General features: G+C 40.8%; 1 protein-coding gene across 1 annotated transcript in view; it reads left to right on the forward strand.

Annotated features, from left to right (window-relative positions):
• The first annotated feature begins 2,160 nt into the window (after positions 1–2,160).
• kcng2 (potassium voltage-gated channel, subfamily G, member 2) overlaps positions 2,161–22,926 on the forward strand; it is a 44,236-nt gene continuing 23,470 nt past the window's right edge. The window contains exons 1-2 of the mRNA XM_085396594.1: positions 2,161–2,611; positions 14,944–15,841. Of these exons, the coding sequence (XP_085252720.1) occupies positions 15,056–15,841 (786 nt within the window). The 5' untranslated portion in view covers positions 2,161–2,611; positions 14,944–15,055. The remainder of the gene's footprint in view (positions 2,612–14,943; positions 15,842–22,926) is intronic.

Raw genomic sequence — 22,926 nt, forward strand, 5'->3', positions numbered from 1 at the left:
TCAACTCAAACTTTCACAAAAGTTTTCTGCACTGAAATATTCTCTGCCTGTCTGTCTCTGTGTATTTATATTTATAGTAAGTGTATAGTTAAATTATTATTGTATAGTTTTTATAATGTGCTATAAGCACATGTGCACTTTTATAGAGCTGTTTCCAATTTAATGACAATAAAGGCTTTCAATTTCAATTTTAATAATGTTTTATCGTTTTATTTAATCAGTTTGTTAGACTTTAGAAATAATTTTAAGTTTCCCTGCTGGCATCACCACAGCACAAATAACATTTTATTAAAAAATAATAAGAAATACAAGAATATAATAAGAAAAAACTATTTTATGAGTGGTTCTGAATTATGTTCAGTGGCTTTCGTAGGTTGCAAATCCCAAATAACGAAGTTAAATTTTAAACAGTTATTGTTTTATTTTTATGCATTATCATGTGATTCAGCACCACTTTAGTCAAAACAAGATTTTTATTGTCTTCTGCAATGATGGTTCAGGGACCTTCCTGAACAGCCAAATGTATACATGGAAATGCTCTCTCAGCCAGAGTCTGAGAGAGCAGCCAGATTCCAGCATGGGTGAAATAAATGTGGAAATCATCTAAACTGATATGACACAACATGAAAGGTGAAGCTGGGGTGTGGGTGGGATGCAAAGCAGCTTGCAGATGCACAGAAACTGTGGGAAATCTAAAGCAGCTGAAGTTTAAGGCACTACATATGGCCAAGTGGCTGTATAGAAAAATATCACCTGAGTCATCAACCAATGGGCTCACACAGACATCAGCTAATATTGATTTAAATTTTGGATATTACACAGACCGTGTAAAACTATTCATAGAAATTCACTGCCTGTATAATAAATAGTTACTGAACAAGCTGATGCCGAAGCAGTACTCATATATATATGCCTGCTGTATGTGCTTATCATTAACAACAACACATATCACATCACCTTGAAAGATTTGTAGACAAATATGTATCTTTTTAAATTAAAAAATATCAGTTGCACATATATCAGGATCATTCCATGGTTTAACCCCAACAATAGAAATACACCTTTGCTTAATCTGTTTGTTAAAGAAGTTACAAAAATGAAAAAAAAAAACAAAAAAAACAAACAAAAACTTTGTGCACAGTTTTTGAGTAGCATACCCGCCGTTTAAAAACTGTGGGCTGATCGACCTAAAAACAACAATAAATTCATTAGTTAGATTACAAAAAAGAGCAATACGGGTCATTAACAATGCTATGATCACACAGTCTGACATTTTATGATCTACTTTATCTTAAAATAGTTTTTAAAGCAAATTAAAAGAATAATTATATATTAACTTCATTATCACCGCCACGGAGCAGCCATTCCATATGGTAGTCTAATTTAATGCCACCTGTTGAAGGGTAGTTTGTGCAGCCAGCATGCCACTGCTAAAAACAAATGCCTGCACTTGATTACATTTTGAGTAGGTGAAAATTGCTCCTATTTAAATCTCAGGCCTGTCGTTTTTTTAAATGTCAGAGCAACAGCAGCTTTAACCCCGAGCTGTTAGCAGATATCCTGCAAATGGATTCTTCCGCCGCCATCCCCATTGTTTGCTCTAGCATCAATCAGAGTCCTGCAATTACTGGCGGCTGTCTCTCATTTTCAATGCACTCAGCTGTTGACAGAACGTACTGGTGTTGTTAAAGGCTGTCTTTCAGCTCCGCAAAGCCACACCCACTGAATCAGCTGGGTGCGTCTGCCTCTCGAAGGGCCAAAGCGCAAAGACGTTGAACTTTATTCACTTTATTGGCTACTTCTTTCAGTTTTCCGCTGCATTGGGAAGCTTTTTTAATTCATATCAGACAACAAAGATGAGAATCAGAGGTCCTAAAATACATAAATAAATAAATACATTTTGATCAATACCTAAATGTTAAAGAAAAGATTCTAAATTAAGGCATTAGATGTGCTGGGATCCTAAAAACAAACCAAAGAAAATTGAATTCTTATTTCAAATGTAAACTAAAACATTCCCATGGAAAGAAAAGAAATGATGAGAGTTTAATCTTATCACAAGCGAAGGGGAAGGGGAAAAGATACCAAACACTCCCCCCTGACGCTGTGAGAAGCGGTCCTGCTCTCCCAGACGCGCAGTTAGTCAGAGCGCACCGCGGAGCGCGCAGATCCGGACGCACCTGAGCAGACGGAGCGCAGCGGCGTGGCCGTCGGAGAGCTGCACACAGCTCTTCACCTGTTCTGAGCCACACGCACACAAACACACACACGCACACGCTTCTCCGCAACATCTGCCACGTCGCCTCTGATGATGAAGAGACGGGGACAGCCCGGACAGAGTCTTCGCGGGTGTGGAGCATTTCTGCGTCCCCTGGCGTCTCCGCTGGACCACATGATTGAATTTTAACGCAGATCGTTTTCGATCGTTCAAACCGGTGACTTTGAGAAGCCTTGAAACGCCGGTGCGGGCTGTGTGTGAAGCTCGGTGCTTCGTTCTCACTACAATGTCCCAGACCATCTGCGTGGGAAACTTACAGGCATGCTGCACGCGGAGGGGCGCGTACGTGCGAGCGGGCTGAAACAGATGGACGCAAGCCCAGCGACACACCGGGTAAGTCTGACAACTGCAAAACATCACATTACAGGTTGTTTTTTTGTTTTGTTTTTATTTGTTGCCTCGGTAGAGACAGCATAGTCAGTCTTAGACATGCAAGCGCTCAAATATTGACTGAAGAATAAGAGAGGCACTGCCGGCTTTTCCTCTTTTAAACTCACAAATATGACAAACTTCCTCCATTTCACTGGACTATCCCATTAATTATTCTATAGCGAGCAGTAAAGTGGCTACAGAGGATACTAGGTCCAACGAATACATTCATAATATCCTCCAATTTTTTTTCTCCATTAGATTATAATTTCTGTAATGTTCCTGAAGGGACTTCCAGAAGTGTCGTTAAGGTGCTTAGTTGCATCTCTTCCTGTTATGCTATTATTAGGTAATTCCTTTAGGCAGCACGAGGAGTACTACGGCCTGCTTTCTTTAATTTAAATATGTTTTCATGCATATTAAATAGTCACCTTGCCTTTAAGGAGCCTCTTCCCAGCAGCCTCCTGCTTTAAATGTGCTCTAGAGCAGGGTTAACGAGCACCAAACCTTGACCTGTCATCTCAAGAGGAAGACTATTTGATTTTTCTGTCAATATTTGAGCAATGGAGTTGCACCGTGACTAGAAGAGAAGCTTCAAAAAAAGAAGCACCCCCATTCTTTTTTTTCTTGTTTTTCCTGTGTGGATTGCCTGTATAAACATGCCAGCACCTCCTCCTGCTGGGATCATTAACCTGCTATAAAGGGATGCAAATGTTTCTTTCCCCTGAAATGTAAATCTGTGTGTTAAAGCATGCCCCACCCTTCCTGTGCGGTGGGGAACATGGCTATTGTCTTGCCTATTAAAAATATGTTGGTTTATCAAGTTCACCCTGAAAGCAAACAGTTCCACCAACTTATTTCCCTCATTAGCCTTCCTCCTCCTCCTCCTCCAGCTGAAGGTTGAGCTAACAGAAGGAGCAGAGAAGCCTGCAGATTCTTGGGACATGATAGATGGAAGGTAGAAAGCTGCTGCTCTGCTTGTGTTCTTTGTTAAGGAACATAATGTTCCACATAGTTCATTATGTGGAACTAGGCAGCTTCTTCTCCCCCCCCCCCGATGTTTGTTCCCTAAACTCCATCTCCATCCTAACTGGCCCCACCATCAAATAGATACTTTCCATTGCAGCAATTTATTCAACCCATTATCTTCCCCTCCCTATCTCATGCTTTGAGAAATCCAGTCCTTTGAATTAGCTGATTGACACGGAGTGTTGGGCTCAAAGGGAAGGTTTCATTTTCAAATTGAAACGGTCACGTACTTAAACTTCTATAAAAAGTAGTAATGATGTAAAATTTGAGAGGATTTGGACGGACTTGTATGAAAGCAACTGGAGCAACTTTTTTTAAAAGAGAAAAACAGGCCCATGATTGATTCCATTATAAATAACGCATAAGTAAAAAGCACAGAGCAAAACACGCTGCTCAAAAAAGACACTTTTAAGTCTGCTGTGTTGCTATTAGATGCCTCCTGACAGAGAATACACAGAATAAAGCTAAAAGTTAGATCCAAAACCTCAGCACTGATACAGTGTGGCTAACACTCTACAGATGCACAAAAGACAACACAATCAAAATGTTGCATGAAAAGGAGAATTTACTGCATCACAGTTTGTTTCAGCTGTTGGCCCTGCAGCCTGAAATCTTGACCACCACTTGTTTGGTGTTCAGTTGCCCCAGTGTGTGAGCGTTTGTCATTTTTTACATGAAAAAGATTAAAAATAAATAAATAAAAGAGCTCCCTAAAATTTGGCTGTGCAGGTGGTTCATCAATTACTAATAATTTGAGCAGAAGAATGGAAGGCTGCTGGCTGTAGCAAGCAGCTAGGCTGACCACATTGTGTGCTTGTGAGTCAAAATAATTGAGTGCAGTCAATGGACACAACTGTGTTTTTTTCCCCTCTTAAGCTGCTGAGGTGTAAGTGTCCCTAATCTAAACTCTGTGCCTGCACATACGCAATTTCTGGCTTCTGAAAATTGTTTTTCCAAGTCATGGCAATCAAAAGATCCAAAATAATTACAAGGTAATGATTTAATGTGCATGAAAGCATCTCTAAATGAAAGAATGCACCCTGTAGTACTGCCACTAAGCACCTCAAGGACACTTATAGAAGCCCCCTCAGGAACATCACAGGAATGATGATGCAATGAGCTGAAAAAATACTGGCGGCCAGAGATACCCCTCAGTCTCCCAGTCTCCACCTATAATATGAATTTCAAAATTCTCAAGTGATCACATTCACGAGATTTTCAGAAAACTTGACCTCTGACCCGAGGTCAAAGTTGACATGACATGTTTACTGTATGTTGACAATCGCACCACACTTGTAAGGCTAACAATATAAAACTTTTTGTCAGTTTTCAACAAATAAATCATGAATCATGTTGACCTTGAAGACCTTGATGTAAGGCAACTTTTTATGGACTGTGAACATGACCCCACAAAGTTTTATTGGTATTCAAAACCTTTTAACCTATCGTGTTTACAGGTAGAACAACAGCCACACAAACACTGCCAAATAATTGATTAATTGTTGTTGAAGTTGGACAGCTCCGTACATTCATCTTTGAGCTCTAGTAGTAGAGCTCAAAGAGTAGCTTTGCACTATTCTCAGTTTAAATGTAACCCTTTTTAAGCCATACTGGGCTTTGATGCTACCCTTTGGGTTCTTCCATTGCCAGAAAAAATCATTTTAGTTTCCTTCCCTCTCACTTTAAACCAGCTTTCTTCTGATTGGCTGGATCTGGCAACAGAGAGTTCTACATAAATCCAAGGAGCTGAAATGGAGCGTCTAGAATTGTCAGCAGCCTGAGCTTCTGGCTCACAGGGGTTTCTTTTGCATACATATACCTCATTATTTGATGCTTTTCCCATGTTTAATATGATCCTGTGCCACTGTAACAGTATAAAGAAGAGTATTATAGATTCAGTTGAATCACAATCATCAGTTGCTGCAGCCTTAGTGTTTTTCTTTTAGCTACAAAATGTACTTTGATCAAACTTACAGTGAGTGCAGTGTAGGTGGGTCAGTGCTGCAAGGCTCATTTCTGCCTTTGCATCTCTTTCCCGGTCTGATCTGCAAAGCTGGATCTCCAAAATATTCCGGTTCAAAATGAACAGTCGTGCAAGTGCATTTTTTAAGCTTTCAAAGCAGTGTACATAAATAATAGGCTTTGGGTTACGGAAAGCCAACCCATTTAGCCCATTTATAATTCACAGTGTGGAAAGCATCCCATACTGGTTTGCCAGTTTCAATTATGAACATTAGGTATTGAATCCATAACAGTTAAGTGAGACAAAACCTGGCTGGACAAAACCATCAGCTTCCATGAGTCATAATCTAATAGGTACTCTGTGCTGCTTCCCCTGAGTGGTACATATGTGATTATGCCGTGAGAAGCACTCTTTCTGTGATTATTGCAGTTTGCGTCATTCTAGATTATGAAATAATTTTCTCAGAGATGATTGCTGCACCTATACTGCTGGCAAGAAACTCAACGGTGCTCATAATTTCGAGCAGGGCTTTCAGCGGCCAAAAAGTCATCCAGAGGGTAACCATCAGTGATTTAGCAGCCGGTCAGGTGAAGGTTCGGTGTCAGTCAAAACAGACGTCTGCTTCAGGCCTTTAACAAAGACGGAGGCTGAGTGGATGTGGGAAGGCAAATGCATCAGTGATGCGAGGATGGCATATTTATGCAAAGACTCATGTAAATTGTATTTTCATGAGCAGTTGGAGGTAAAAGAGCAATTCACATTTCAAGAGTTCTCTGTCTTCTTCACTTATTATTTCTGAAGAGGGACAGAGAGAAAGGTGACTCTTTTACTTTTGATTGCACAGATCCAATATTTGAGGTTGAAGGTCACCTGGTGTGACAAAAGCCTTTTTTTATTAAAAATAAAAGGCTGTAACTGTAACTTGAGCTGTGCTACCTCAACCTATTGGGGATGTTGGATGTCCTGTTTTATTAAATTAGAATTGCTCTGGAATTGAGAACTACTGGATCAATGTGCTAAAGCCAGAGCATCCTCATCCCATCCCATAACATACCGACGATTTATCACGTCCCGACGCGCCTCACAGTAACGCTCGCGGCGGTAACACATGCTACAGCCATCTATTCCAGCCCTAACCCTAACCTTGACCCTATCAGATGGTGTTTTCCAAAGTGATTTATGATCAGCGCATAAAACACATTAACATGTATAGATTCAGTCCAAATGGCTCTCATGCCTCCGAATGTGCAACATACCGGCGGTATGTGACGACCTGGGATGAGAACGAGTTGGCTAAAGTTAAAAATTAGACTAAGTGTCCAAAATCATTCATTTCACTACCTCCTGCCCCGTATACATGTTTAGGGTGTTCTGTGTGGTGGATTATAGGGAGCACATCTGATAAATTTAAAACCACTTAGATCCATAGATAATGTATAAAAGATAAAAGAAAATGGAGCCTGTGTTTTCTCTAATGGTCAACAGGGGCCAGCTCCTCTGGATCCACAGAGAGTAAAAGGCAGCTTGGCTTTCTTGATCCATTCCCTAAATCAGCACTACCCGGATGAGTTTGCTGTCCTAAATCAATGGTTTCTAGTCTTACTGAATACAAGATGATATGCATTTTAGAAATGCTAGCCCTATTAGTGTTGAAAGGATGATTTAAAAAAAAGGATTCACTTAAGTCTGGAGCAAACTTTTCGCCAGTGCACGATTGAGTATGCAGAGTCCATACATCTGTTTTCAAAAAGCTGAGATGACAGCGGCCAAATGCTCTGTTCAAAGTTTAACATCCATATTATGCTACATCCATTTTAAATGGCCAAGTACGTTAATATCAACATGCAGCGAATATATATTTACTGCATGGTTTGTTATGTCCATCTGGGATGTTTCTACGATGACGGTGTACATCGATAATGCAGCGGCCGTTATGTTTAGTGTGGTATTGTGAGCACTGCCATAAGAATGATGGTGCCAAAAAACAAAGTGAGGCTTATAATAAAAACCCCTAAATTAAATAAAGATAGCTATAAGGTCCTTCTGTGTAAAAGTAGGTGAGATATTTTGTTTTAGATATGAACCTCTGCTCTGGCTTGGGGAAATGCCAGGAGGGCCATCAGTGTCCACATGAGTGTACGAACAAAAAGTCACAGCATACAAGGAAAAAATAAATAAATAAATAAATAAATAAATACATTAATTAATTAAAAAAAAATATATATATATATACAGGACTCACTACACTAGATACGTTTTAATCGATATTAATGTTCTTTTTCCAATAAAGGAATGAATAACTTCCTCATCTAGTTTTTTCTCAAACATCTAAAGCTACAAGACTTTAAACAGATGTTTTGAGTTTTGAAGATCCTACACCTTAAAAAGAAACAGGTTTTATTTGTGTCTTTTTGTGTCTAATTAGAATTGGGACTGAACTAACTCTTGTTGAGTTTTATTGGAAGGACTAGTTACAGCTTTTCATTTTTAAGGGGATAAAGAGACTGAAAAACTAAGCTGGATGTGTACAGGGTCATTCTAAAAGAACAACTAAGCTTAGCAGAGTACCCCGCAATGCTCGGCAAGCTTGCTTTTCTACATTCATAGCTGATCACAAGAACAACCCACACACTTTTCTCTACTATCAGCTGCCTTCTTACCCTAAAGCTAAACCTATTTAACCTCACTTCAAGATGTGAGGGCTCTGCAGTCTCTTTCAGAGATATCATGAATACCATCAGACAGGATATTTGAACAAAAATGTTTTTGTGTACATGATACGAGAAGACGCTCTGCCCTTCTTCTCAGCGATGAAATATAATTGAAACTGTCAACAAAGCTCTGCTTGGAGATGTGGGCGGTGAGCGATCTTAAAACATGTGATCTTGACCCCAAGTTTGTGGCTGTCTTGAGTATGTTGAGCTAAAAACTGAAAAATCAGTCTTTGCTCACAGGCAGCTGCTTTACCTGCAGCTCTTTAACCCTGCCGTTATTAAACAGCTGCAAAAGGAAACTGATGTGAACCCTTTGAGTTTTCTGTGGTCTATGAGACAGACTTTACATTACACGAATGTCCAGTGTTTATTTGAGAAATTCGAGTCTGTTCTGATTGCAGTAAAACTAGAGCTTAATGGATAGAGGATTTTTAAGACTGATACCAGTACTGATATTTGGTGAAATTGGCCATTATTTTTTTTTCCTCAGAAACACTAAATTTAAATATTTGATATATTTAGATATTTCTGAGTCCTTACTAAGATAATATGCCACTACCATTTAAAATATTAAGATGTTGGTTTATTTTAATACCAATACTGTATTTCGGCAGATAGACAAAAACTAATATGTATGCAGGACTGATATAATAGGCAGAGAAGCTTAACTTTATTTGGGAGGGGGTTATTATGATAATTATGATCACTGCTCATGCAGTTGTGCTCATAAGTTTACATACCCTGGCAGAATTTATGACGTCTCAACCATTTTTCAGAGAATATGAATCATAACACAAAAACTTTAATGTCACTCATGGTTAGTGGTTGGCTCAAGCCATTTATTGTCAAACAACTGTGTTTACTCGTTTTAAATAGTAATCACTACACAAACTACCCAAATGACCCTGATCAATGGTTACACAGCCTGGTGATTTGGTCTAATAACATGCACACGACTTGAAACAAAAAGGTAAGAATGGCTATTAAAGATAAACATCTTCACCTGTGATCTGTTTGCTTGTAATTGGTGGGTGTGTATAAAAGGTCAGTGACTTTCTGGACTCCTGACAGACTCCAGTGCTGCTGTACTGATGTTTTTTGGATTCAAAGTCGTGGGTAAAGCAAAAGAATTGTCAAAGAATCTGCGGGAAAAGGTAGCTGAACTCTATAGAACAGGAAAGGGGTATAAGAAAATGTCAAAACAATCAGCAGTGTTCAAACTCTAATTGCAAAGTAGAAAATTAGTGGTTCTGTTGAAACCAATGCATGGTCAGGTGGACCAACTAAAATTTCAGCCACAACTGTCAGAAAAACTGTTCAGGATACAAAGAAAAACCCAGAAATAACTTCAGGTGAAATACAGGACTCTCTGAAAAAAATGTGGTGTGGCTGTTTCAAGAAGAAAGAAAGTGTACTTTATTGGTCCCCGTGGGGAAAATCCCTCTCTGCATTTAACCCATTCACTCAGTGAAGCAGTGGGCAGCCATTGGAGCAGTGTGTAGGGACGGTACCTTGCTCAGGGGTACCTCAGGGTAGCTGTTCAGGGGAATCGAACCCCCGACCTTCCAATCATGGGGCCACCACTCTACCTACTGAGCTATCCCTGCCCTTGATGCACAATAAACACAATAAACAACATTTTGTAAGTGTTCCACTTACAAAATGCCAAACAGCACAGAGACGAGCATCAAACCTTCTGGAACAAAGTCATTTGGAGTGATGAGACGAAAATGGAACTTTTTGGCCAAAACCATAAACACTACATTTGGAGAGGATTTAACAAGGCCTGTAATGAAAGGTACACCACTCCTACTGTGAAACTTGTTGGTGGATCACTAATGTTTCAGGGATGTGTGAGCTACATAGCCACAGGGAATTTGGTCAGAAGTGATGGCGATATGAGTGCAGTAAGTTATCAAAAAAAAAAATACTGGAGAAAAATTTGCACTCATCAGCTCGGAAGCTGTGCATTGCAACATGTGAATGATCCAAAACAGAAGGCCAAGTCGACCTCTGATTGGCTACAGCAAAATGAAGCGAATGTTCTGGAGTGGCCATCTCATTATCACTGAACCAATCTGAGTTCATGCAAGACAGCCCAAGAATTTATAGGAACTGGAAGCTTTTTACCAGGAAGAATGGGAAGCTTTACCATCTGAGAAGATAAAAAAGCAGCATTCACAACTACCAGAAAAGACTTAAAGATGTGATTGATGTTAAAGGGGGCAAAACACAGTATTAAGAACTGAGGTATGTAAGCTTTTGATCAGAGTCATTTGGGTAGTTTGTGTAGTGATTATGATTTAAAAAGAGTAAACACAGTTATTTGACAATAAATGGCTTCAGCCAACAACTAACCATGAGTGAAATTAAAGTTTTTTTCGTTGTTATGATTTATATGCTCTGAAAAATGGTTAAGAAATCATGAATTCTGGCAGTGTATGTAAACTTATGAGCAAAATATTATATTTAGAATTTTTAGATAATCGGGGAGGGGCCTCATCAGATTCAGCAAAACAGTGAACATCAAAAAACATCGTTAATGAAGACTACACATCAGCAAATGCAGTCTGGTGGCCAAACTCTTGCTGCAAATGCTTTAATGTTTCATTTACTTGGCTAGAAATGTAGTATTTTCACGATTAAATAAATCCTTATTTGACATGTTATTCGTTCGTGGTTTGCCATCTTCCTATATAGCTTGAATTTATTCTCTCTGTACTTTTTTAGCCACCCTGGGGTGCACAGTGTCATGCTCAATAAACTGCTCCTGTCAGAACCACTTTTTTGAGTTGCTGTAGAGGTGACGCTCTCTGAACCCCACCCCGGGAGAAAACGACCTGTTTCAGACTGATTGGCCCCACAAATAGAAGAGGAAACTGAGGATAGCTGGAGGGGTCCAACTCTTAATTTGTTGTGACGATATTCCGAGTCTCTCTACATCAGCTCCACTGCCTTGGGTCCAGTCCAGTCATTCTCAGCAAACAGGATCACAGGCCTTTGCTATACATATCTGGTTTATGTGTGCAAATACCCATGTTACGTAAAGCAAAGGGTTATGAACTGAACACAACAAATATGTAATTAGAGTCAAAGAGTTTCTGAAGATGAGAAAAGATGTGCAAAGAAGCAACGAAGAAGCAACACGTTTGTCTGTGTGATCAGCGAGTGATGACACAAGTCTGATTCAGCAACAACAGCAGGCATTCAGGCATCACTGCAAAACTCAATCAGAAATGTGCAAAAGCAAGACTTCTTGCTTCAACAGCACTGATTTGTAGGTAGATTGTTTTTACAAACAAACAAACAATTTTGCTGTTATTTTCAGAAGATGATCTTTGGAGAGATACTGAACCCCAAGTAGTCCTATCAAGAATTCATCCCAGTGTGAATGTTACATAGAAAGCACTTAGGCATAGAAAAAAGTGTTTGTTTGAATAGGTCTGAGTAGGTGAATGAGGCATGCTTATAAATGCTTCGAGTGCTCCAGTAGTGTAGAAAAACACACAGTTCATTTGCCATTTATAAGAAAAAAGGTAATGCTTCCTCATCAAATGTGCTTGGACAGTAGAAAAACTAATTGTTATCAATATGTGGTATCGCTGTTATGTTAAACATGGCTCTGGAACTGGCATTAAATGCATCTGAAGGAAATCAGCTTAGCTCAGTGCCAACTCAGCTGATACCTTTCTGTACAATACTCACATTAGGATTTACCAAGGATCTGCAATCCCCTTTGCTACCCACCTTCCCCCCTGCTCATCCTTTGCTGTTTCTGATGTCACTGATCTCTGTTCTGGGTCTTGATGACACTCCCACCATGCATAGCTTTCCATGAAAGGACACAGAACTGTTAGAATGGAGCCTTGCCACCATGTGTGACAATGGAAATGAGATATTTCTTTTGACTACAGGAGTCCTGCCTGAAGTAACCATTCCTATATGACTTGTCTCTGGGACCTTTCTTAAGTTAATCTTTTAGGATAGTAGAGACCCTCGGCAAACGTATAATACTTACAATGACTGTTTTCATCTTTAGTGATTACAGTTGGAGAAAAAGAAATTGCCATCCATCCGCTACTGCTTATCCTTTTCAGGGTCGCCTATCCCAGCTGTCTTATGGGGAGAGGCAGGGTACACCCTGGACAGGTTGCGAATCTGTCACAGGGCTAACACATGGACAAAGACAACCAATCACACTCACACCTATGGGCAATTCAGTGTTTCCAATTTCCAACCTATCCCCACTAACTGCATGTCTTTAGGCTGTGGGAGGAAGCTGGAGTACCTGGAGTGAACACACAAACACGGGGAGAACATGCAAACTCCAGACAGAAAGACCTTGGCCTGTTGGGTGTAATTGAACTCAGGACCTTCTTCCTGTGAGGCACTGTTCCACTGTGCTGCCTAGAATGAATGGAGAGACAAAATACCAATCAAAAGTCCTGCATATCCTTGAGTGAAATAAGCATTTGATCCCCTATAACCCAGCCTGAATTCTGGCTCCCAAAGATCGGCTATGCGGCCATGAGTCATGCAGATTACAAACAATCAGCATATCATAATTACAGATACGCCTGATCGAATTTCATTATGTGGATAAATCAAACGTGTCCACAGAATCAATTCCTTCCATTCCAACCACTCCAGCACCATGGGCAAGAACAAAGAGCTGTCAAAGAATGCCAGGGACAAGACTGTAGAACTTCACATGACTGTAATGGGCTACAAGAACATCAGCAAGAGGCTTAGTGAGAAGGTGACAAAGGTTGATGTGATTAATCTGAAATAGAAGAAATATAAAATGAGCATCAATTGCCCTCGGTCTGGAACCATGCAATGTGGTCGAATGAAACCGAAATCAAATAAACTGGCATCAATTTGACCTGCCATGTTTAGAGGAAGACAAATGGTAAGTATGAGCCAAAGACTACTATCCCCGCTGTCAAGCACAGCTTTGCAGCTGTTTTTCTGCTGAGGCTACATGGTAACATTCATTCATTCATGGAGGTACCAGTGGATGGAGCCATGCCCTGTAAAGTCTTGGAGGAGAACCTCTTTCCCTCAGCCAGAACACTGAAGATGGGCCTTACATGGGCCTTCTAGCGTGACAGTGACCCAAAACATACCCTCAAGCCAACAAAATGGCTAAAAAATAAGCACATTAAAGTCATGGAGCCAGTCTCCCGATCTCAGTCCTACAGGAAATCTGTGGAGGGAGCTGAAACTGATATGTGCAAACCTGGCGATCAACTACGAGAAACGCTTCCATCGAGGGTTTCTCCAACAAATTCTAAGAAATATTTTGCTTAAGGATCAAAGACTTATTTCACTCACATGGAAATCAATTCATTAATTTGAGGTAAAACAGTAAAAAAAAAAAAACACTTTGATGAAGATAAAATATTGAACAGTATTTTAATGTCATGTGTTGTAGGTAGATCCTCTCCTGTGTTCATGTTTGTCTCAGCGTGCTGCGATTGGACCTGTGTGATGTTCTACATTTCCTACAGGATAATAAAGCGAACTTTTCACAGCCTGCTGATGCAGTGAATAGAAAAACATTATTCATTTATCTGCTTTGATTTCAAACCTCAGCATGAACTCTAGTTGCTTTTCTCTGAGCTTACGCTGCTGTTTGACTCCACATCATTTTATACAGCTATGGAAAAAATCTGACTCTTGACTGAGGTGTTTTTTTTCTTAAAAACTTTTCATCTATGTGTTCCATCTTCAGGCCAGCCAGAAAAGGAGTTAAAAGCCATGATTGCAGCTATTACTTGGTTTACTCTTGCAGCTTAAAATATACTTGGCTAGCCTGATGATATAAGTCACAAGTACAGAGAGGTCAGCTTGAAGAAAGTGAGTTACCAGTTTCATAATGCCAGGAAGTTTTCCAAAGACTGGGAACTTTCTGAAGCACTAATAGTTCCCCAGACACATTAGTTTCCACTACTGCTCAGTGGGTAGGTCTGGATCTCCTGTGTGGAGTTTGCATGTTCTCTTTATGCCTGTTTCCTTTTGAAAAACATACTCATTCATGCCACTTCTCTAGGCCTCTCCCAGGATTTCATAAAAGCCCCTTAAATAGGTAAATTAGTTTGCTGATGCTTCTAAGTGGGTCATCTGTTTTTACATAATTTTTGTGTAGGATAGTGGAAAACGGGTAGACATGCGAGACAACGAAAAAAAAACCCCACTTCCCGTACACACATGCATCTACCAGCATTTCTGTGCAATCAAATGCAATAAGTAATGTCAGTCACTTCTGTAATCCTCTGTCTTCCTCTTTTACATAATTCAAAGCAGAGTACTCTCTGAGCACCTAGCACCACCTAATAGGCTTCATTAGCTTCCTCCATCTTTGAATCTACAGCTTCTCATTCACCTTTGAGTAAATCTACTAATTGCTGCTGTTACGTTCAGATGAACTGATACATTTTAGTGCTGTGTGCAAATAAAAAGTGATGACGGTGCGAAGAATGAAATCAAAGTTGCTGTCTGACCTTCACAAACCTGTCTAACTGCTCTGCATTGGCCACGAGCATGTACCTGATGTCACTTAGATATTTGTCTTTTCTGTCATATAGAGACGCGCTGTGCTGCTGAATGGGTGACGAGCTGCGACTCACGTCACCAGCCCTGTGAAACCACCTCCCATCGCATCGTGCGGGACAGGATTCCCCCAGCAGAGCTGCAGGGATGTACCAGGAGGTGGCCTTCCTGGCAGGGAGCACTGATCACCAGTTCACCACATTCCAGTTTAAACGCTTGGAGAACCCACAAGAGGTCACATCCAAGAAGGGGTTGTTCTATAAGCGCGCTCAGCTCCTGCTTCAGCCTCAGTCTCACCGAGAGGATGGAGGTGAGATTGACCTGGCGGATGGGGTAGCCATCATCAATGTGGGTGGCATTAAGTACCACATACCCTGGTCCACGCTGGATGAGTTCCCTCTGACGCGACTGGGGAAGCTACGGGCTTGTAGCAACGAAGCAGAGATCATGGACGTGTGCGATGATTACGACGGCAGCTGCAACGAGTACTTTTTCGACCGAAACCCGTCAGCTTTCCGCATCATCGTGACTTTCCTGGCAGCGGGAAAACTGAGGCTCCTGAGGGAGATGTGTGCATTGTCCTTCCAGGAGGAGCTGCTGTACTGGGGGGTGGAGGAGAACAACCTGGACTGGTGCTGCCTCAGGAAGCTGCGATTAAGGCAGGAGGAGTACAAAGAGCAGCAGAGGCTGGAGGAGGAGGAGGGGGCCGAGCTCAACTCACCGCAGTCCTGCGAGGAGACCCAGCAGCCTGTGGAAGGACCAGAGGAGACCTTTTCAGGAGGCTGCATGCGGAGGCTGAGGGACATGGTGGAGAACCCCCACTCGGGCCTTCCAGGGAAGATCTTTGCCTGCCTCTCGGTCTTATTTGTAGCCATCACTGCTGTGACCCTGTGTGTCAGCACCATGCCCGACCTCAGAGAGGAGGAGGAGAGAGTGAGTTCTCTTCAGAAATAACTTTTTTTTTCAAAATACAGTGAGGTCAATAAGTATTGTGTGATTTTGCAAGTTATCTTACTTAGAGATCATGGAGGGGTCTACAATTTTCAGCAGAGGTGCATTTCCACTGTGAGAGACATAATCTAAAAAGAAAAATCCGGAAATCACATTGTATGATTTTTGAACAATTAATTTGTGAATTACTGTGTCAAATAAGTAGTTGATCACTTGTTTATTGGCCAGATTTCTGACCCTCAAAGATCTGTTATTTTGCTTTCAAATAGTCCAGCTACACTCTGCTCATGATTCTAAATTTGTAGCACCTGTTTGAGATCGTTAGCTGTCATAAAGACACCTGTGCACCCCACATTCAGCCAAAGTCTAAGTAGCAACATGGGCAAAACCAAAGAGCTGTCAAAAGACACAAGAAACAAAATTGTAGACCTTCACAAATCTGGAAAGGGCTACAATTGCCAAGCAGCTTGGTGAAAAAAGAACAACTGTTGGAGCAACTGCCAGAAAATGGAAGAGGCTAATGATGACTGTCAATGTCCCTCGGACTGGGGCCCCACGGAAGATCTCTCCTCGTGGGGTTTCAATGATGCTAAGAATGGTGAAGAATCAGCCCAGAACTACACGGGAGGAGCTGGTCAATGCCGTGAAGACAGCTGGGACCATCGTTTCCAAGGCTACTGTCAGTAATACACTAAGACGTCATGGTTTAAAATTGCATTGCATGGAAGGTTCCCCTGCTTAAGTCAGCCCATGCCCAGGTCCGTCTGAAGTTTGCCAGGGACCATCTGGATGATCCAGAGGAGTCATGGGAGAAAGTCCTATGGTCAGATGAGACCAAAGTAGAACATTTTGGTCTTAACTCCATTCGCCATTTTGGAGGAAGAAGAATGATGAGTATCATCCCAATAATACCATACCTACTGTGAAGCATGGGGCTGGAAGCATCATGCTCTGGGGGTGTTTTCCTGCTCAGGGGACAGGACGACCGCACTGTATTAAGGAGAGAATGAATGGGGCCATGTATTGTGACATATTGGGAAAAAACTCCTTCCCTCAGTCAGAGCATTAAAGATGGTTCATGGCTGGGTCTTCCAACATGACAATGACCCAAAGCACGCAGCCAGGAAAACCAAGGAGTGGCTCCTAAGAAGCATATCAAGGTTCTGGAGTGGCCTAGCCAGTCTCTAGACCTAAATCCAATAGAAAATCTTTGGAGGGAGCTGAAACTCCATGTTGCTCAGCGACAGCCCCGAAACCTAACAGATCTAGAGAAGATCTGTATGGAGGAGTGGGACAAAATCCCTCCCTGAACTACAGGAACCGTTTGACCTCTGGAATTGTTAACAAAGGCTTCTGTATCAATATCTAACATTTTTTGACTTAAGTGATCAAATATTTATTTGACACAGTAATTCACAAATAAATTGTTCAAAAATCATACAATGTGATTTCTGGATTTTTCTTTTTAGATTCTGTCTCACAGTGGAAATGTACCTCTGCTGAAAATATTAGACCCCTCCATGATTTCTAAGTAAGAGAACTTGCAAATCTTTCCAGATCCACAGATTTTAATTGAAATTATTCAAAAATTCCTAACTGGTTTCCAGAATGAAGCCTTTTTGAGTTACTGCTTTGCTTTTATTCAGTAAAAACTGCAGCGCTGGGCACCAGAATATCTATTATTAGAAATCATGACTAAATCCAAAGGTGGCATCTCTGAACTTTAGAAGATAAGACAGGATTTCCTCACTAAGTTTAGACAAACAGATAGCAGTCATGGATTCTGGCTCCCACTCAGCGCTGATCCAGTATAGCAGCAGATTCTTTATGAGGAACACCACAGTTATGGCTTTACACACAAAAACAATCTTTAAGTCTGATGGGAAGGGAACCCTGTCCTAGGAATTCTCTTTGTTTCAGTATAGCCTCAGGCTGTATGTGCTGTACAGCTGCTTCAGTAAAATTCAGATTATGTTGATGCAGCAGCCCACATACTGAGGCGAAGGCTCAGGCACAACAGCTCAGGCTTCGTCTCCCCTCACTCGAATACCAGATTATTGAGAGGCTCCCTTCACAGTCTCTGCATATGTTATTACACAGCAACACATGATATATGTTCTCTCCTATATGGAATAAGTGACAGCAAGCGCCTTACAAGGACGATAACGAGGCTCTGTATTCATCTTTAAAAGAATAAATGGATTTTAATTTTTCATTAGCAGAATCCCACTGAATGTCTCTCCATGTGGCTGATTTTATTTGACCTGCTTCAAAAAATTAATATGAATTAAGCTCATTATTGTTATATAACACCGTGACATGCTAATCTGTACAGTTAGCAGCTGTATACTTTAAACCACGGATTGCCCCGTGCGTGGGGCTGCACGGCGTCAACGTGTTAGCGCGGTTAGCTTGTTACCGCATTAGCACCGTGCAGCCCCACGCACGGGGCAATCCGCGTTAACTAGCTAACAGAGATTTGCCGCATTAATGCGGTTATGCATTAACATCATTTTAACGAGATTAACGCTGACAGCACTAATATTAATATTATGAAACATTCTAATAAATTAGAGAAAACTGCTCACTTCTAAGTACTCAGTGATACTTTACATTGTAAGGAAAATAAATTAGAGAAATCTGGCAATTTCTCTTCTGCCAGCACTTCTTGACTGTCACAGTAACTCATTCTTCAGCATGACTTTTATCCATCTTTGTAAAAAATCTAAAGAAGCATGTGCACTATTTTAGAACAGGATATCAAAATGTCTGCAATTTGAACAAATATTTGCAACAGAATAGTTTGCAAGCACAGAAAAAGATGCTGAAGAAACTGCAGCAGCAGGGAAACTTACATCATCACCTCAGTTTCTCTGACATCCATAAATGTTGCCATAACTTAGCACTGACATGTGTGAGCTACTGCAGCGCTTTGCTTAGTACTTTTAATAGCTGGTAAAAGTACCCTAAGTGAATATACTTTAACGACTTTTAACTTTTTATATATATTTTTTAAACTGATCTACATTTCAGCCTTACTCTTGGAATTGCTGATCTCGATTTGGGCGGTTTGTGTTTCCAGCTGGCACTCAGGCCTCACTTCACTGTGTTGTATGTTCAGTCAACCGATCACTAAATATGCAGCGTTCCCTTGCAGTGAATCACAGCTACAGCAGCACTTCAGACTGTACTTTCCTCCCGTATGGGCAAGGCAAACATTTTAAGGATGTGTTTACATCTGTTAGCACGATGTTTGCGTAACTTGGAGTGTGTGGGCTACCGTGTGAGGAATTAGGCCATTAATTATCTTTTGCTACATATAATTAGTGTGGAGAAAAGAATGGCCTCAAAATGTCCTTTGAAAGAATGGCAACTCTAACTCCATCCACTCCATCCAACCACAACAATCAAAACCTTTTTTATGGTTCTGTTTGTGTATATCTTTCACTAAAAGGGGTTCACTACTAGTCAAAAAAAGAGCCTTGGAAATCTTGAAAGCCCAATTCTGTAATGAGCCTTGGTTTTTGTCAACATGGTGAACCTTGAACTTCAGTTTGTTTTCTTTTTGTTTTTGGAGAAAAAGACGCACCCTGGCTTTAAACAGAATTGACCCTTGGGCATGAATTCATAATTCACAACCTCATGAGTGTCAAAGAAAATGATGAGCTTGGTCTTGGTTTTGCTGCTGACCCTCTTCAGTCTTGCCAACTGCTCTTTAACTATGAAGACTGATGTGAAGTCTGGTTATCGGGTCATAGCTGCACATCCAACCACACACCTCTGGTAATTCTGGACCTGAAGGTCCAGAGAGGCTTTCCCTAGGATCCCGTAGGATGACCTGACCTTCAGGAGATGCAACAAAATCCATTTTCAAAATTGATTTCCTGAACTAGGGCGAGAATGTTAGCAGTTTCCCTGATGGTTATCCTCACTGCTTCACTTTCATGGGCTTTGGGGAGGATTTCAAAAGTCGCGGTTGCGGTCGATTCTCCAGATTTCAAAGAGAATTTGATGTCTGCTTTCTGCCAGAGTTTGAGATCAGCACTAAAACTGTAAATCTGCACCTGCAAAAGGTCACAAAAATGGAAATACTAGATGTCCAAATGTGAAATCACAACATCATGATGTATAAAGGAGGTCATGAGAGAGGTACAGGAGAGAGTGTCTGGTTTGGAGTTGCATTTCGGTCAGTGGTGTTGATAGAATTATGAACACAGAAAAGGACCATCAGAGACAGTACAATATGGAAAGCATCTGACAGGCAACAGTTTCATTGTCAACATGACAATCATCACACACAAATAAACACACTGCCAATGCAATGAAAGCATACCTGGATAGAAAAACACAAGAACACACAACAGAACACATGCAGAGCCCGAATTTCAACACTATAGAAGCAGTGTGGGATCCTCTTGACAGAGAACAGATCAAAAGGCAGCCAACATCCAAAGAAGAGCTTTAAATGTCCTCCAGAAAGCCTGGAGAACTATTCCTGAAGACTGCTTAGACAATCTTCCTTGTAATGTTTTTAACAGAGTTCAGGCTGCGTTCGAAAAAAAAAAAGGTGGTCATACCAAATATTGACTTACAAGCTTGTTAGAATTGTGCAAACTCCCTTTTTATCTTACATACTCTTTCTTTGCGTGTTTGCACATTTCAATAAATTGCTGCACCTAGTTCCTGTTTTTCTATCAAGATGTAAAGAAATGAGACTTTTTCACAGTACTTTAGTTCCTACTCACAGCTGACTAATTGTGCTTTTTCTTATTTTGTTCAATTATAATGGTGGTTGTTTATGTTAAATATGTCCAAACTTCTGAATAAGAAGGTAAATGTATGTACAAAAATTCCTTGTGAGTAATAAAGCTTCGGCTTGCAGCATCTGAGATAGATTTTTCCACTCTTGGCTCGATATGTTATCAGTGTAGAGCTAATATTTCTAATGTGGTCATCTCAGGCACACAACTGTGAGCATAGAGGTGCAAAGAAAACACCAGGATTCTCAAAAAAACAAGTATTTTACAACAATCCTGATATATATATACAGTGGGGCAAAAAAGTATTTAGTCAGCCACCGATTGTGCAAGTTCCCCCACTTAAAATGATGACAGAGGTCAGTAATTTGCACCAGAGGTACACTTCAACTGTGAGAGACAGAATGTGAAAAAAAAATCCATGAATTCACATGGTAGGATTTGTAAAGAATTTATTCGTAAATCAGGGTGGAAAATAAGTATTTGGTCACCTCAAACAAGGAAAATCTCTGGCTCTCACAGACTTGTAACGTCTTCTGTAAGAAGCTTTTCTGTCCCCCACTCGTTACCTGTATGAATGGCACCTGTTTGAACTCATCATCTGTATAAAAGACACCTGTCCACAGCCTCAAACAGTCAGACTCCAAACGCCGCCATGGCCAAGACCAAAGAGCTTTCGAAGGACACCAGGAAAAGTATTGTAGACCTGCACCAGACTGGGAAGAGTGAATCTACAATAGGCAAGCAGCTTGGTGTGAAAAAATCAACTGTGGGAGCAATCATCAGAAAATGGAAGACATACAAGACCACTGATAATCTCCCTCGATCTGGGGCTCCACGCAAGATCTCATCCCGTGGGGTCAAAATGATCATGAGAACGGTGAGCAAAGATCCCAGAACCACACGGGGGGACCTGGTGAATGACCTGCAGAGAGCTGGGACCAAAGTAACAAAGGTCACCATCAGTAACACACTACAACGGCAGGGAATCAAATCCCGCAGTGCCAGACGTGTTCGCTGCTGAAGCCAGTGCATGTCCAGGCCCGTCTGAAGTTTGCCAGAGAGCACATGGATGATACAGCAGAGGATTGGGAGAATGTCATGTGGTCAGATGAAACCAAAGTAGAACTTTTTGGTATAAACTCAACTCGTCGTGTTTGGAGGAAGAAGAATACTGAGTTGCATCCCAAGAACACCATACCTACTGTAAAGCATGGGGGTGGAAACATCATGCTATGGGGCTGTTTTTCTGCCAAGGGGACAGGACGACTGATCCGTGTTAAGGACAGAATGAATGGGGCCATGTATCGTGAGATTTTGAGCCAAAACCTCCTTCCATCAGTGAGAACTTTGAAGATGAAACGAGGCTGGGTTCTTCCAACATGACAATGATCCAAAACACACCGCCCGGGCAACAAAGGAGTGGCTCCGTAAGAAGCATTTGAAAGTCCTGGAGTGGCCTAGCCAGTCTCCAGACCTCAACCCCATAGAAAATCTGTGGCGGGAGTTGAAAGTCCGTGTTGCTCGGCGACAGCCCCAAAACATCACTGCTCTCGAGAAGATCTGCATGGAGGAATGGGCCAAAATACCAGCTACTGTGTGTGCAAACCTGGTAAAGACCTATAGTAAACATTTGACCTCTGTTATTGCCAACAAAGGTTATGTTACAAAGTATTGAGTTGTATTTTTGTTATTGACCAAATACTTATTTTCCACCCTGATTTACGAATAAATTCTTTACAAATCCTACCATGTGGATTCATGGATTTTTTTTTTTTTCACATTCTGTCTCTCACAGTTGAAGTGTACCTCTGGTGCAAATTACTGACCTCTGTCATCATTTTAAGTGGGGGAACTTGCACAATCAGTGGCTGACTAAATGCTTTTTTGCCCCACTGTATGTGTATATATATATGCCAGATAATATTCCAGTTCCAATTATTTAGATAATTAAACCCATCTGCAGAGAAAACTAACCCAAAAGGTTATAAACATGGCAACAATTGTTGCTAAAAAAAGTCCTAATCAAAATATACTTGTACAAGAATATAGTTTTCCAAACCAAAATGTCAACACAGCATAAAATACACACAAAAATATAGATACAATAACTTTAGCAAAATAATTTTTTCCACTAAAGTGATCACAGATTTAAAAAAATGCAGAAACACTCCTTAACTAAGTGAAAGAAAAAATCCTCAAATGAATCATTCTAAGAATTTATAATGATCCCGAAAACAATTTAAAAATAGTTTTTCATTCAAGCCTTCAGGGCTTTCAGTGTGTAGTGCATGAATACACTTCCCTTGT

The sequence above is a fragment of the Rhamphochromis longiceps genome, linkage group LG22, assembly GCF_057381845.1.
Source record: "Rhamphochromis longiceps isolate RC_006_pf linkage group LG22, R_longiceps_female_GT1.1, whole genome shotgun sequence".
Lineage (NCBI taxonomy): Eukaryota > Metazoa > Chordata > Actinopteri > Cichliformes > Cichlidae > Rhamphochromis > Rhamphochromis longiceps.